The following is a 16,537-nucleotide window of genomic DNA, read 5'->3' as shown; positions in this document are numbered from 1 at the left end:
GATTACAATCTTGGCATCTTTTCAAAACATTGTCCAAGTTTTCTAAACATGCATCAAAAGTAGGACCAAACACAGAAATATCTCCTGATCTTCCAGAGCCACAGCTATTTGGTTGTAGCCCGAGTATCCATCCAGAAAACAGTAGAAAGCATGTCCTGCCAATCTTTCCAGCATCTGGTCCAGGAATGGAATAGGGAAATGGTCCTTCTTGGTTGCTTTATTGAGTCTCCTGTAGTCAACACACATCCTCTAGGCAATGACTATTCTTGTAGGGATCAGTTCATTGTTCTCATTCCTAACCACAGTTATCCCTCCTTTCTTGGGCACTGTTTGAACTGGACTCACCCATGCACTATCTGAAATAAGATAAATCATTCCAGCATCAAGCAACTTCACCACCTCTTTCCTTACTACCTCCTTCAGAGTGGGATTAAATCTTCTTTGTGGTTGCCTTACTGGTTTGACTTCTTCCTCCATCAATATCTTGTGAGTGCAGAAGGAAGGGTTGATACCCTTAAGATCTGAAAAAGACCAGCCCATGGCTGTCTTGTTCTTCTTGAGTACCTCTACCAACTTCACTTCCTCCCCTTCAGACAAGAATGCATTTATAATGGCTGGGTATGTTTGATCATCCCAAGGAACACATACTTCAGATTAGAAGGTAGTTCTTTCAGTTCCACCTTAGGTGTTCCCTTAGGAATGTCATCAACTACTGGTTCCTCCTGATAAAATTCCCCACTCATCTCATCCTTACTTTTGTCTTCCTCTAACAACAGGTCCTCTTTTCCTTTCACTTCCTCCATAACCTCCTGTTTGATATCTATCCTGAAACAATCCTCCACATCAACATGATGTTTAATGGCTTCAAACACATCAATTGTAACTATCTCTTCATTAGCCCTTAGCATTAGCTTCCCTTGTTCAACATCAATCAGGGATCTAGCAGTTGCAAAGAATAGCCTCCCTAGAAGTAGAGGGCTTTCAGTATCTTCTTCCTCCATATCTAGAATCACAAAGTCCACTGGAAAAATGAACTTATCCACCTTAACCAGAACATCTTCAACCACACCTTCCGGTCTCTTGATAGATCTGTCTGCAAGATACAGAATAAGATTGGTATCCTTCAAGGTGTTGATTCCCAAAACTCTACATACAGTCAATGGCATCAAGTTAATGTTGGCCCCCAAATCACAGAGTGCATTCCCTACTTCCACATCTCCAATGGCAATAGGGATGCTGAAACTTCCTGGATCTTTTAATTTTGGTGGAAGCTTCTTCTGGATCAGGGCACTACACTCTTCTGTTAAGGCCACTATCTCACCATCCTTTAATTTCCTCTTCTTAGACAGAAGATCTTTCATGAATTTGGCATAATGAGGCATATTCTCCAAGGCCTCAGCAAATGGAATGTTAATCTGTAACTTCTTGAAAATATCCAAAAACCTTGCATAGTGCTGCTTCTGGATTTCCTGCTTCAACCGTTAAGGGTAAGACACTTTAGCATATGGAGATAGGTTGATTGGCTGGTCCTGCTTGTCAGCCATCTTCTTCTTCTCCCACTTCATCAACTTCTGGGGTGAAGAACTCTTGTCAACCACTACCTCTTCTTCTTTCTCCTTTTCCTCAACTTTCTCTTTTTTATCATTATTTTCAACTACAACATCCTCAACAACAACTTCCTCCTCACTTTTCTTTTCTTCCACTTTCTTCTCATCCACTTTCTTGTTCACTGGTTGAAGCACAAGCCCACTTCTTGTTATTATGGACTTGCAATGCTCCTTTGGATTCACCATAGTATCACCAGGGAACTTGCCCTGTGACCTCTCAGCTATCTGTCTAGACAACTGGCCAATTTGTGTTTCCAAATTCCGGATAGATGCTTACTGGTTTCTGAATGCAGTCTTGGTCTCTTGCATGAAAGCAGAAGTTTCTTCCCTGAAAGAATTTGACCCCTGAATGTAATCTTGAGTAGTCTTTGATAATTGGGCAAAAGTTTTCTCTCATGCAGAAGCATCACCTTGCTGTGATGAATGTGGTGGTGGACGATGTAGTGGAGGATTCAGCTGATGGTTGGAACTGTAACTGAATCCTGGGTGTTGATTCTTGTTCTTCCATGGTGGCACATAGACATTTCGCCCCTCGTTGTTGTAATTCCTCTGGTTGTTATGGTCATAACACACTCAATTAACTTGTGCTTGTTCAGCAGACCCTCCATAGTCACAGTCATCAGTAACATGGCTTTTCCCACAAATGGCACACACAAATTAGTGTCCACAGAAGCAACCTTCTGAGAAGAAAGCTGCTTGGTGAGAGTACCTAGTTGTTGTTGTTGTTGTTTCTGAACTTGCTGCAAGTTTAATAATTTCTGTCCTTTTGTCACTCACCAGAGCATTGTCAAACTCCTGAGATGCTAGAGACTCAAAGATGTCAAGGGCTTTCTGAGGGGTCTTGGTTGTCAATGAACCACCTGTTGTGGCATTCACCAATGTCCTGGTGTTGGTTGTCAACCCTTGGAGGAATATTGTTGCTTGATTCCACACTTCTATTCCATGTTGTGGACATTTCCTCAAGAGAGTCTTGAACCTCTCCCAGGCCTCATAGATAGACTCTGACTCCTTTTGCTTGAATCCTGTGATCTCATCCTTCAACTTTGCCCTCTTGGATGCTGAAAAGAATCTGGCTTAGAACTTGGTTTGTAGATCATCCCAAGTTGTAGTGCTCCCTTGTGGTAATGATTGTAGCCATCTCCTGGCATCATCCTTCAGTGAATGAGTAAAGAGCCTCAACAGAATGGCATCTCTGGTCACTCCATTGATTTTCACAGTGTTACTTAACAGCAAAAAGTTCTCAATATGCAGGTATGGATCCTCTGCACTTGTTCCAGCAAACTGTTCTTTCTGCACCAACTGTACTAATGCAGGCTTCAATTCGAAATTATTGGGCTCTACTGTAGGTCGAACCACACTTCCAATGGGTGGAATGACAACAGGAGTCATGTAATCTCCCAGTGTCTTCTGTGGTGGTTGCACATGATTTTCTGCCATGATCTCTTCCTGTACTGTAATACTTGGTTCACCCCTTTCTTGTAATTGCCTTTTTCTGGCTGCCCTCCTGTTCCTTCTGATTGTCCTTTCTAATTCAGGGTCAAATAACAAAGAGTTTTGATCAATAGTACCTCGCATACACCAGAATTACAAGAGAACAAAAATTCATACAAAAAATATAAAGTGCTAAAAAAAATAAAAGATTCAATCTCAACAACCAATGGTATCTGTCAATGTTGAAACACAAATCCCCGGCAACGGCGCCAAAAACTTGTTGTCAGATTTAGCAAGTGCACTAGTCAAACAAGTAATAAAATGATAAGTAAAGATCGTTTCCACGAGGATTTGTGTCAAGCACTAACTAACCAAATGTTACTAAGTTGAATCAACCGAAAAATTCTGAATTGCATTGATTTCTTGTCACTAGAAATTGAAATTGCATAAAATTAAAGAATTGATAAACAATAAGATGTGAATATAACTTAACAAGTAGTCAGATGTCAATTTCCCTCAAGCATGAATTTATGGATGAACCAATTTCCATTATGAATTATCTACTATGTGATGTTGGTCAACATTTTTCTTATCATCTCAAGATGTAATGTCTTACTACCCTGATAGTACATTAATCAGAAACCTCAATGTCTTGGTGATTCCTTTCTTAATACATGCATTAATCACTAAGGTCTTAAGACCACATCAGAATCCTAGCATCAATGTCTTGACTACTAGAACACTAATGATGAAGTTGTCAAAAATAGAGAAACAATGTAAACATGTCTGTTCTACACTATTTATCAACATGAAGAATTAATCAAGACAACTTCATACAATCACATAATAGATAAACAAAACATCTAATTAATTATTCATGACTTCAAACTTGAGTTCCATTGAATCAGACTACAAAGGACACTACTCAGACATAATTGAAATACAAACAATGGAAGAAGAAAGATCAAACTCCATTGTCATGATAGTAAGTCTTCAATCTTCAAGTGCAATTACATATGAAACACTAACTAATACAACACTACTCCTAAGAATTTTGAAAGTAAGAGAGAGAAGTCAGATCAGAGGATCTGATATATGAGAGAGAGATATGGTGGATTCCTTTTTCAGAAATGTGAAGGCTCTTGCCTTTTATAGTGTTACAAATTACAACTGAAAACTAACATGGGCGCTAAAACGTTCTATATGGGCATTTTAGTGTCCATATTTGACGGATGTCCAACTGCTTTCAACTAACTTGGGCGCTAAAACGTGAGCTCTTGAATGTTTTAGCGTCCATGTCTGGTGAATGCTCAACTGCTTCCAACCAACTCCTACGCTAAAACACTTGGCTTGGATGTTTTAGTGTTCGAGACCAGAGTCTTTTTGCAGCAGCAGCGCGCTAAAACGTTTGGTCAGGGAGTTTTAGCGCCCAAGACCAGCAACTTTTGTCCTTAGTTTGCAGCAGCGCGCTAAAACGGTCTGTGTGGACGTTTTAGCACTCGGCACCAGCAACTTTTGCCTTCAAATTGTAGCAGCGCGCTAAAACGGTCTGTGTGGATGTTTTAGCGCTCAACACTTAAGCATTCTCCCTTTCTCCATAATCTTCTTCTTCTATCTGCTGCTCCTTGAGCTTCATTTCCCTACAAGACAGTGTAGATTTTCAACAAAGCTTTCAGAACTTACACTTGAGGGATTTCCAGGATATTAACCTCTTTTTCATCCAATTAATCACACAAATTAATACAAACTCATGCTGAAGAACTTGATGAACTAGGGATTTATCACACTAGGTTGGGGATATTACATGCAACTTAACTCAAAATCCATAAATTTACTGATCTATCATGGATATTAATATTAACTAATTTTTTATAATTTCTGAAATATTGTACTTTTTACTGAAAATTTAGTTCAATTGCGCTTTTATCTGAAAAGTGACTTACACCACATTAATTAGATTTTTTTATGTAACTAATCTCGTACAATCATGCAAATCCTTAATTACTCATCATACAGGTACGGGTTATTAATAATAATAACTCTCTGCATTAATCATCTCAACAACATTTGTTCTATTTTTAAAGTATATTAAGATGGCCTTAAAGAATTTGTTAGTTTTTTTTTAACATAATATGTGCTCTTCTGAGAGTGTATGTCTTTCTTTCAATCTTGTAATCTTCATAAGAGAATGATATATCTCTCAGAAAGTTAAGGATGAGGCATCCAGGCTCAAATACTAATTAAAGATAAGGTATTTCATGTTAATATGTTCCAATTATGTAAAAATACCAATCACCTATTAATACTTCGAGATATAGCAAAAAATAATCTCAAGTTCATCATCACTTGAGAACTAGACGTAAGTTCTAATGAGTAGATAGATCATTATAAATCTCTCTTTGCAATGTTCTATCCGTATCTCTTTTAATTTCTGGCAATTTAAACTTTCTTATAATTCTTTATTACGTCACTCTGTATTATTGATTGAAATATTTTGTCCGAGAAGTCCTTGTCTTCATCAATCATCTTAACTCCCACATAAATGGCTTCAACGAATATAACTTAGTGTTTTAAAAAATATTTTGCGAATCCAATTCACTTCCTCTCTTTTGACTTCCAAACCAGTTGATAACAATTTGTAATCTTGTATAATTATTAGAAATTAAGTTTTAGACTAATAGCTATGGGAATTAATTCTCCAATATACATCAAGCAAATATATAAAAGGCATGCTCGTACAATCTGTGATGAGAAAAAATTTAATTTAATTTTATGCAAAAAAAAAAAATTATTTATTTTATTCCATTTTATGCAAAATTATATTTTAAGTTAGGCCTTGTAGTATAATAAAATAATAATGTTGTCTCATTTTAATGTTCTTTATTATGTTTTTATTATAATAAAATATATCAAAACTAAAAAAAATGTAAAAGAAATTTATTTTGATAATTTTCAACATTTTATTAGATAAACAATCCAAAAGATAATACCATTAAAAGAATAACCTTTTGTAAATAATAATATCTTCTTAATGCGTGTTGGTCCCAGTCAAAGAAATTTAAATTTTTTAAACATGTGGTTCTGAGTTTAGATTTAAATTGTGTATATAAATAAAATTCCATGCCTTTGATGCTTGACTATAACTTGAGAGATTATTATTTTTCATGTATTGAGTTGGAACAAACTGAGAAATGAAAACTAATTATAAAAACCAAAAATATCTTGTAGTCTTAGCCTTTTTCGGCTGGAGCTGATGCTATTAGGCCCATTTAACGAACAAAGAATATTCAAAATGCAAAAGTAACGGCTATATTTTGAATGTAATAATGTCAGTGAGATGTGGATTCTCCAAAGTATTATTAAAGGGTGACTCCCTTTTGGGAATTGTCCCGAGTACTGATAAAGGGAAAGAGATTGACCACAAATCGAGTATAAAGAGGGAACTGTCTAAGGTTTTATTTCATAATATCTTTCAACTATTATTTGATGAAATATTCATCTTGTCTGGTTAAAAATGGGGATTAATATTCCTCCTTATCGAACTTAGGAAGGGTCAACAGGCAATAATTGATATTGACGCCACTGTAAAATTGGGAAAATTTTAAAATGGTTCTGGTTCATGGTAAGCCTTCCATTAAAATAATAACACTTGGAAAAAAAAATATTTTTCTCTCGTATCTCTCCTCACTCTCTTCTCTCATTCTCTCTCTTCCGACTCACTGATTTGGATGTACACTGAAAGCACAAAATTAAAACTCGTGAATTTGACTATTTTATCCATGTCAACAAATGGTGGATCCCTCCATACATGGTTAGAGACTCAGAGGAATCACACCAATAGAGTTATGAGTATATTCTGTCAGCAAATTAATTTTAATTATTTAATTTTTAAAAAAAATTGTCATTTTAAAATACACAACTGTTAATTTTTTATACTTTCTCTCCTTCAAAATACTTTCTTTTTTTCTCTTTTTTTAATTTTGTGGATGAGAGAATATGTAAAAAAAAATACAGAAAAATACGATTATTTCACTTAAGATGACATAAAATTATATTCTTTAAAATAATAAATATTCTTCTTTTTAATTTTATGAATTTAATTTAAATTTTCCGTATAAAATTGAATGGTTAAAATTAAATTTTTTAAAATATGTCAAAATAATTTCGTACAAAAAATTAGTACGACTGTTTCATAATAAATTATAATAATTTTTTTTTAAAAAAAACTAAGTAGCTGAGAAAATGCAATAAACTTTTTTTATTTTATAAAAATTCGTTCATACCTTTATAGTATCTTATCTAATATTCTAAAGGAAACTCATTCTTTGGCAAGTTTGCTGATGTGTCATTTTCTGTTTCACTTTCAACTCTGTGTTCACACTACAAAATATTTAAAACCTTTCTTTCTTTGGTAAAAAAGACTAAAAATAAAAATATATTAAATAAAATTGAATTTTTAATTAAATTCAATTGAAAAAATATGTTAACAATTGTTGGTGGCAGACAACTCATTTAATGTCTCACTACTTTCTGAAATCTTGATTTTCAATTTTGAATTTGAATTTTAAATTTTAAATTTGAATTTGAATTTTATAGGGTGGGAAAACATTTGAACAATTATTGGTGACAGACAGCTCATTTATTATCCCATTACTTTTCTGTTAAAAAATAATCATTAAAAAACGAAAAATATTTTGTAAAAAATGCAAATATTCCGTGTATAAATAGGATATGTGTTATTGGTTTTTCATTTGGTAATTAACTTTTGTGCACATATTTCTTCTCTTATCTATGTGTTTATCTTCTTCATCTTCTCAGATTATTGTTCTATCACATGAACATGTAATATTTTTGCTTTTTTTTTTTTGCAGCTTTGTTGTAGAATAAAACTGATGGGTGATTTGGAATCACTGAGATATTGCTTTTGTACTTCCTAAGAGGAATCTATGACATTCTTCTCCATCTGTTTTTCCTCTACAAGTATTTTCTCCATAATCTAATATCATGAATGAATGAAATGATATAATAAAATGTCTTAACTTTAAAGTATACAACGAGCAATGACATAATGCGCGGATCATCCCAACCTTTTGGCAAGTTCTGTCTTTTTCTCTTCTGTGTGTTATCTGTGCTTTTTGAGCACCATCTCAAAATTCGAAACGGTAAAAATTTCTCCTTTATCTTAAAGTTCTTCTATTTTCTATCTTTAATGTCTGCAAGAGCAAAATGAGCTTTCCCTTATATTCTTCATCTCCATACATAATTTGTTTCGCATTGTTGTTGATGTTCTTTAATTTATGTTTATTCTTCACAGATATGCTTACCATGACGATGGGAGTGATGAGTTGGATAAGAATGATACTACTTTGACCTTCATAAAACCATCTTCTATTTCTTCAAAGAATGTTGAAGTGTGTCAGATGCTAGACCAGTGCACCCAGCAATATAGTTTCAAAACAAAATTTCTTTTAGGAATTTTTTGCTTTAATTATCACTATTAATTTATCCTTCTAGTTTTTTAATTTTGTTTGTGCCTATTGTATAAGTGTCTAGCCTAATTCAATTTAATTAAGCATTGAAAAGCTCGTTTTGTATGCTCATGTTGAGAATATGAACTAGAAGAGAAATTGATGGCTATTCAATTCCAAAATATAATACAAGCATATGAAGCTTTTTATCTTCTAATTAAATTTATCTTAGTTTCAAAAAATCAATATCCTTTAAAAAAAGTGAATATTCCAGAATATTATTTTAAACAAAAAAAACTCGAAAACATAATAATAATACAAAAGGGTAAAAGAATTCCGTACAAGTAATTTTTTTAAAAACTATTTAACATAAATATTTTTAAAAATATTTAATATTTTTTATGATTAATATACATTACTTTTTAAAATTTCAAAATTTTCAAATTCCACTATTCTTCTTTTATAATTAAATTCCTAAATTGATTTTAATTTTTGTAAATACAAATTTGTAAAATTTCAAATACTAACGATACAAATCCTTGCAAAAAATAATTATTTATTATTATTTTGTAATTCTGATTGTAATAAATGAAAGTCCATCTCTGAGATAAAATATAAAAATCTAAATGCAATTATAAGGATCTTTTTTGTGGATAAGTACAAAAACATTTTACATGCTGATAGCTAGAGGTGGCAAACTGGGTTTAGCCCGAAGGGCCGATCCACCAACTTATTTTTATAATTAAATTAAAATTTCATACTTCTTCTTTTATAATTAAATTCATAAATTTGATTTCAAATTTTGTAAATACAAATTTGTAAAACTCAAAATACTAAGGACACCAATCCTTGCAAAAAAATAATTATTTACATAAAATGCTGATAGTTAAAGATGAAAAACTGAGCTTGTCCCGGAGGGCTTGCTCGACCCGCCTACCAACATATTTTTATAATTAAATTCCTAATTTTATAATTAAATTCCTAAATATGATTTTAATTTTTGAAAATATAAATTTGTAAAATTTCAGATACTAACGACACAAATTCTTGCAAAAAATAATTATTTATTATTATTTTGTAAATCTGAGTGTAATAAATGAAAGTCTATCTCTGAAAAATACTGAAAGAAGCCAAGTCAAACTTTGTAATTTTTGAATGACCACAAGACAAGCTAAAACTACAGTGATATATTTTGGAATGACCACAAAACAAACTAAAGTATAAGATATATTTTTTGGAATGACCACAGAATAAATATAAAAATCTATTACATGCTGATATAAAATACTTAATAGTTAGAAGTAACAAAATAGACTCAACTCCAAAGACCGACCCACCATGCCAAACAAATCGATTTTTTTCGTCCGTGCATCCCACGGGTTTATACATTAGTATAGATAAATATGAACCGACAAAATTACTCTGTGGGGAAGCTGTTAAAAGGATAAATCAGGGTTTTCTTATGTTAAATTTAGTTTTTGGGTTTTCGTTTTATCCTTTAACATATCACAACAAACTTTTCTACTATCACAATATTTTGTGGGACCCACATTTTTTAAAACAAAAAAATAAATAAAAAATTAAGGCACACAAAATAAATCTCTATAACATTACACAATCACTTTTCCTACAACATAACTCTTATAAAACCCTTAGTTTTTACGGTAATTTTGTCGATCGGTTCAATTTTGTAAATCGAAAAGCCAAACTGTACGTAGTCCTCGGAAATTGATATATTTTGGATTTAGAAATAAAAAAATAATGATTTGTCTAAAATCAAGAGATGACGTGTCAGTTTAATAGTCCAAAAGTAAAGTTGCAAATTGAGAATTACAAGGAGTCACGTGATCGAATAACATGCATCAACCATAACTTGTAATAAACCAAGGGATTTATAAGAGTTATGTTATAGGAAAAATGATTGTGTAATGTTATAAAAATTCGTTTTGCGTGTCTTAATTTTTTATTTATTTTTTTGTTTTAAAAAGTGTGGACCTCACAAAATGTTATGAGTGTAAGAAAGTTTGTTGTGTTATGTTAAAGGATAAAACGAAAACCCATAAACTAATAACTTATTTTCAAAAAAAAAAAAGAAACTAATAACCAATGAGAAAGAAAAGGAAGGCTTAGTGATTGGATAGTATTCAGGCAAGAGGTTTAATACAAGTTTCAATATTTTTTTTTATATTAGTCAAGATTTTTTTTTGAGCCATTAGATTTTTGGTCTAATGATGAAGGGCTTACATAGTTTATATTATGATATATGTTTAATTCTCATATTTGTATTAAAAAAAGATTTTTTTTTTTAAAGCAAATGACCATTAATTCGCTAAATTTTTTTTTTTGTATCTTTTCTTATACAATTTCAATTGACATTACTGAAGAATGAAGATAGAATCAACTAACTAGAGATTAAGATTTTATATTTAAGGGTTGTTAGATCCGTTTCCGCAACTCTTGCACACAAATTCCACTTTGGACTTTTTTTATATATATTTTATGAAAAATAGATGACCAGGTTCACCTGTCCAGTCAGCACGGTGCCTTTTCGCCGCGATCCTTATTCTAAAATTTTCTTAGCACTTACTTATTGCTAATAAAATAAAGAAAAGGGGTTTGGTGGGAGATTTTTTTAACATGACCGGAAAAGTGAGGGTGGTTATATAAGAATATAACGTTTGGTAGTATATTTTAAATAATTTTCTTATCAATCTCATTTACATAGCAATCTACTATTACGTGTAATATTAGCAAAATTTGATCATTTGATAATACCACCCTCTACATTTGGTAGAGGGAGGTATTCTCATTACCCAAGCAAATGAAAAAGTAGCATTTTTCAATTCAGAACACAAATATCCCTTGACTTAATGTCCCCAAAAAAGATTGGAGAGAGAGAGACTAATATATTTTTGTAAATTCATCTCTTTTTCTAGTAATATTTTACATTCAACCAAATGTAGACTTAGAAAATTTACACTAATTTTTTTGGTAATATTTCGGCCTACCAAAGAACTTTTTTTTAACTTTTCTACCAAACTCATATTCTCATTATATTCCCAGTAATTGAGTTTTTCAGATAAAAAAAATTTGATCTACCAAACGCCCTCTAAAATTAATAAAACAAAGTTTCCTAGCCATGCTTGTATAGTTGTATTCTGTCTATACTACTATGCCAAGATGTGGCAGGCCAGTGTGCGTGGGGAACGGGAAGGAGAATCATATCCTTGAGGTCTATATTTTGAGTTCATGTTGCCCTAAAATTTGGACATGCTTTTTAGGGTACTCGTAAGCAGTGAAGGGAAACAAAGGATTGATGTTAGTTGTTGAATGTGAATCTTCGAATGGCATTTCTATTATTGCTATAAAGTAATTGAAACAAAGCAAAAAAGAACTTGAAAATGGATGTGCATGAGGTAGGAATATATTCCCCATAATGTTTTTCATTCAATCCTTAACTGCATGGACACCATGCATTGCACAAGCCTATCCAGTGAAGGTTTATTTGCAAGTTGGGTGAGTGTCAAGTACAGAGTGCATGCATTGTAAAGTGAGAAAAAAATGTAAAAGCCACTTTTTACTTTGAGATAAAAATGTTGGCAAATTTTGATTTTGAGGTAAAAATGGTTTGCAACTTTTCACTTTGAGATAAAGATGATCCGCCCCTTTTAAATTAATGGGGATATGGTTGGCATAATTGATGGTGTAGATGAAAATTGTAAGAGCAAAAATTACGGGTCTCCTTCATTAGTTTCATCATCCCATTCTCTGAGAAAATTCATATGGTGTGTTCATAGTGTTTCTCCTATATATATATATATATACAGGGAAAAACTAATATTATGTTGTAGGAAAATTCTTAGGTCATGTCATAGAGACAATCAATTGTGGGGTCCACTATTTTTAAAATAAAAGAAAAGTAAAAAAATTGATGGGCCCACTTTTATGTTTGTGTAAGAAAATTACTTGTGTCATGTAAAAGGAGGAAAACATTACCCATATATATATATATATTATATAGAGAGAAAGGAGTTTCGTTCTCTTCGCGAAAAAAAAACACTTTCCACTAAAACCCAGTTAGCGAGGGTGGGGTGAAAATAATCTTTATATATAAGCTTATCCTCCTTACATATAATTGTTATATCTTCAAAATATAATGTAATTGCTTTCTCTTTATATTTAGATGGTTTGCAACTTTTTAGTGTGAGATAAAGGTGATTCGCAGTTTGGCATGAACATTGTCCCACATAAATAAATGTGTCCCTCCTTAGGTTAACCATATTCTCATAAGGAAAATTCATATAATATCTTGTGAGTGTTTCTCCTATTTTATATAAAAATATGTGCATTCACTCTCCTATTTCAACATATAATGCAATTGTTATCCCCTTACCTTTTAAGAGAAATCATAATTTTTTTTCCGCTTAGTGAAAATTCTTCTACTACTATTCATAATTTTTACTGTATGAGTTGAGGAATTTTATTTTAAATATCAAGTGTTAGTTCCTATTTTTTTCCCACCGTTTTAGCAATTTGATACTTTTTCCATAACTGCGGTACCCAACATGCATTTATGCAGGGATGCGATAAGTCGTGGATCGGGTTACCTAATATAGTCATATAATTCAAGGGGGGGACGTGGATTTCAGGGGATATTGGATTCCATTGAGTCTGCCATATAACAGCTTCCCCTCATAACGCCTCACATCCCATGGATATGTTCTGCAATAATGCGTCGGAATCATGCACTATCGTCTCCCACCTTTAGAAGCCCACTTCCCCACACTAAGAAGTAAGAATAACAGAACCAACAGGAAGACAATATATCAATAGTAATCAATTTTATCTACATAAGCAATTTCATCTAAAACATTAAGTAATTTTACTCTTGTAATCCCATGCCAAGGAAATCATATTAGTGGCAGAGATATAAAATCATTTTTGCTAATCGATCTAAATGTTTTAACTTCTAAGATAGTTGATCTATGACAGGTCATAAGGGACTCTGATCAAGTAAATAATAGTTCATTATTTCAGCTCAAGATAAAGTAGGCTTGTTTATTCTCTACCATTCAAGCTCAAAAGGGTTCTTAAATTGATATCTATATTATCAGAAAACAATAAGAGACATTCATGAATCTTGTCCCCTACACAGTAGGTCTTATAACCGGCCAGTATATAAAGTCTCCCAACCCAAGCACTAGACTCACCATCTGGATTCACAAGCTGTTCTTAAACTACTACTCTAAGGACAACAAATCATTGCTTGCGTCACACTTCCTCTTTATTCTTCTATAAGGTAAACTTCTTGTTTATGTGTTTATAATTTAGTCACAGATAATTTACCTATACATGGATGTCACATGCAATCATCTTTTGTAAAATGGATCCTCATGGTTTAATCATATAGAAATTAGGGTACTTGAAGCTCCAATAATTATATTATGCGTTGTAAAATAAACAAGACGTGCAATCTTTACTGAGTATACTAAGATTACAGTTCCCTATGCAAACAATACTTTAATGGATCTCTTTGCCTGTCTTTTCAACTCCAAGTTAGGTACTCATAAGTGTAGAAGACTTATTAGTATTTCTCATTGGCATGTGAGTTTAAGGATACATGCACTGTGAGTTGATGAAAACTAATTTCATGTATATATATATATATATATAATAGGAAAAATGAGTTGGTCTGGAGGAGATTGGATGTGTGATGCTTGCCAGCACATAAATTTCAAGAAGAGGGATTCATGTCAAAGTTGTGGATACCCCAAATTTGGAGGTCCTGACCCATCAACTTATAGGTACAACTGGACTGAAGCATTGGCAGGGGATTGGTATTGCACCGCTATGAATTGTGGAGCTCACAACTATGCTAGCAGATCAAGCTGCTATAGATGTGGTGCATTGAAAGATGATTATTCTTGTGGATTTGGGACAAATATTGAGGCCTCTGGAGGTGGATCTGATAACAATTTTCCCCCAGGATGGAAGACTGGTGACTGGATTTGCACTAGGTCAGTTCACATATCTTCATATATTTTCAGCACTGAAATAGTTTTGCTTCTGTTCGTGTAATTTTCTTAACCTCATTAGCTCAATAAATAGCCTGCCTTCTGTTGCTATATCCAACTATCATAAAAGCTGAATTTAAAAACATGCAACTAAGTTTACCCACAGAAGCTGCATTTCCATGAATTGAATTTGGTATACTAGTCCTTTTCTTCCACCCTGAGAGACAGAGTGAGTCAGACTTTGCCCTTGCACATTGATGATAAGAACGAAATTGTAGGATAAAAGGAAGAATAGTTGAGAAAGAACAATACTGATGATAGTCAACATAAAATAACTCTGTTAATTATATTACACAATAAGAAATGTGAACTACTGTAAAAATACTTTTTAACCTTTTTTTGCCCTTTGTGCATAATGTTTCAGAATTGGCTGTGGAGTGCATAATTATGCTAGCAGGACAGAATGCTTCAAGTGCAAAACACCAAAAAAAATTGGTGAGAAAAGTAGCCTTCATTACGTTTTCTGAGTACTTATTTGAAAAAGAGTGACATGTTGGTTGTATAAGCTATTCAAACTCAGTTCCGTGATACATTTATTACTTCTACTTCAGGTGGTGCATACTGACAGAAGAAATTTCAACTGTCACTGACTTCATCATGTCTTTCTTCCGCAAACAACATTCCATCTAATTTTCCCTAGTTAATTAAGGTCTTTGTTGAATAAACGTTAAATGTGGAGTTATGTGTCAGTTTAATTTTTAATGGGTTTAATTCAGCAATCAATTTAGTTTTTAATGGGTTTAATTCAACAAACGTTAAATGTCAGTTTTATGTTTTTAAGTTTCTGAAATTATGTGAGTTTATTGTGATGTTAAGTGTCTTTATTGTAGAGTTACAATTTTTGTAATTTAAATCTATTGTTTGAATGTAAAAGCTACAACTTCTGCCTTAGTAAAAATCCTTTGTTTTACTCTTCTCCTAACAAATTGGTATCAGAGCTATGGAAAGGGGGAGTGATATGGCACTACCTAAGTTGACGAAGGAGAACTACGAGAATTGGAGCATCCTGATGAAGGCTCTTCTCGGATCCCAGGACGCTTGGGAGAATGTTCAAGCAGGTTTTGTAGAACCACAGGATACTGGAGGCTACTCGGCGGCTCAAACTAAAGCGTTGAAAGAGACGCGTGCAAAAGACAAGCTGGCGTTATTCATGCTCTTCCGAGCTGTAGACGAATCCGGGTTCGAGAAGATAGCAAATTGTGAGACCTCAAAGGCAGCCTGGGACATCTTGGCAAATGTCTATAGAGGAGCTAACCGGGTTAAACAAGTCCGGCTTCAAACCCTTGGTGCCGAGTTGGAGGGAATGAAGATGAAGGACACGGAAGGAGTATCCGGGTTCGTTGCCCGGGTTCAAGGAATTGTGAACCAGTTGAAACGGAATGGAGAAGATATACCTGACACCAGAGTGGTGGAGAAAATCTTGAGATCTTTGACAGACCAGTTCGAAAACGTGGTTTGTGCGATAGAAGAGTCCAAGGATCTGTCTACACTCACCATTGACGAGTTGGCGGGTTCCCTTGAAGCGCATGAACAAAGAAAGAAGAAGGAGGAGGAAACTCTTGAGCAGGTACTTCAGACCAAAGCAACAATTAAAGATGAGAAGATGCTCTATTCTCAAAGTTTCCGAGGTAGAGCACGTGGCCGCAGTGGACGAGGTACTAGTCGTGGTGGTAGAGGTCGAGGCCGAAGTCAAGAAGTGTATGGTGATGAGGTAGGACAGTCAAATCAACAAAACTGGAGAGGACGAGGACGAGGTCGACGAGGAGGTCGGTCACATTATTCAAACATCGAGTGTCACAAATGTGGAAAGTTTGGTCACTATGCGAAAGATTGTAACTCAGACAAGTGTTACAACTGTGGCAAAGTCGGACATTTCGCAAGAGAATGCAGAGAGGAGAAAAAGGTGGAGGAGACGTCCAACCTAGCCACAGAAGGCGAGATGAAGGATGGTGTCTTG

At 33.6% G+C, this 16,537-nt stretch overlaps 1 protein-coding gene and 1 non-coding gene across 2 annotated transcripts; both read left to right on the top strand.

Annotated features, from left to right (window-relative positions):
* The first annotated feature begins 2,544 nt into the window (after positions 1-2,544).
* On the top strand, positions 2,545-2,651 carry LOC133286087 (small nucleolar RNA R71). The gene has a single exon (XR_009748082.1). It is a non-coding gene; the product is annotated as a small nucleolar RNA R71 (small nucleolar RNA).
* Positions 2,652-14,188: 11,537 nt separating this feature from the next.
* Positions 14,189-15,313, top strand: LOC133286086 (uncharacterized). The gene is made up of 3 exons (XM_061483433.1): positions 14,189-14,523; positions 14,945-15,015; positions 15,132-15,313. Exons 1-3 carry the CDS (start codon positions 14,189-14,191, stop codon positions 15,143-15,145), a joined length of 420 nt encoding a protein of 139 aa, XP_061339417.1. The 3' UTR covers positions 15,146-15,313.
* Positions 15,314-16,537: the final 1,224 nt, after the last annotated feature.

This window comes from Gastrolobium bilobum, unplaced genomic scaffold (assembly GCF_033153095.1).
Source record: "Gastrolobium bilobum isolate Gb01-03AN ecotype WA unplaced genomic scaffold, APGP_CSIRO_Gbil_v1 utg20014, whole genome shotgun sequence".
NCBI classification, from domain to species: Eukaryota; Viridiplantae; Streptophyta; class Magnoliopsida; order Fabales; family Fabaceae; genus Gastrolobium; species Gastrolobium bilobum.
This window is presented reverse-complemented; position numbering and strand designations above follow the sequence as displayed.

Bases quoted from the DNA above. Each gene is read 5' to 3' on its own strand.
- LOC133286086 (XM_061483433.1), top strand. From the start codon at position 14,189: ATGAGTTGGTCTGGAGGAGATTGGATGTGTGATGCTTGCCAGCACATA. The intron at 14,524-14,944 runs GTCAGTTCACAT...ATAATGTTTCAG, and splicing joins GGTGACTGGATTTGCACTAG to AATTGGCTGTGGAGTGCATA.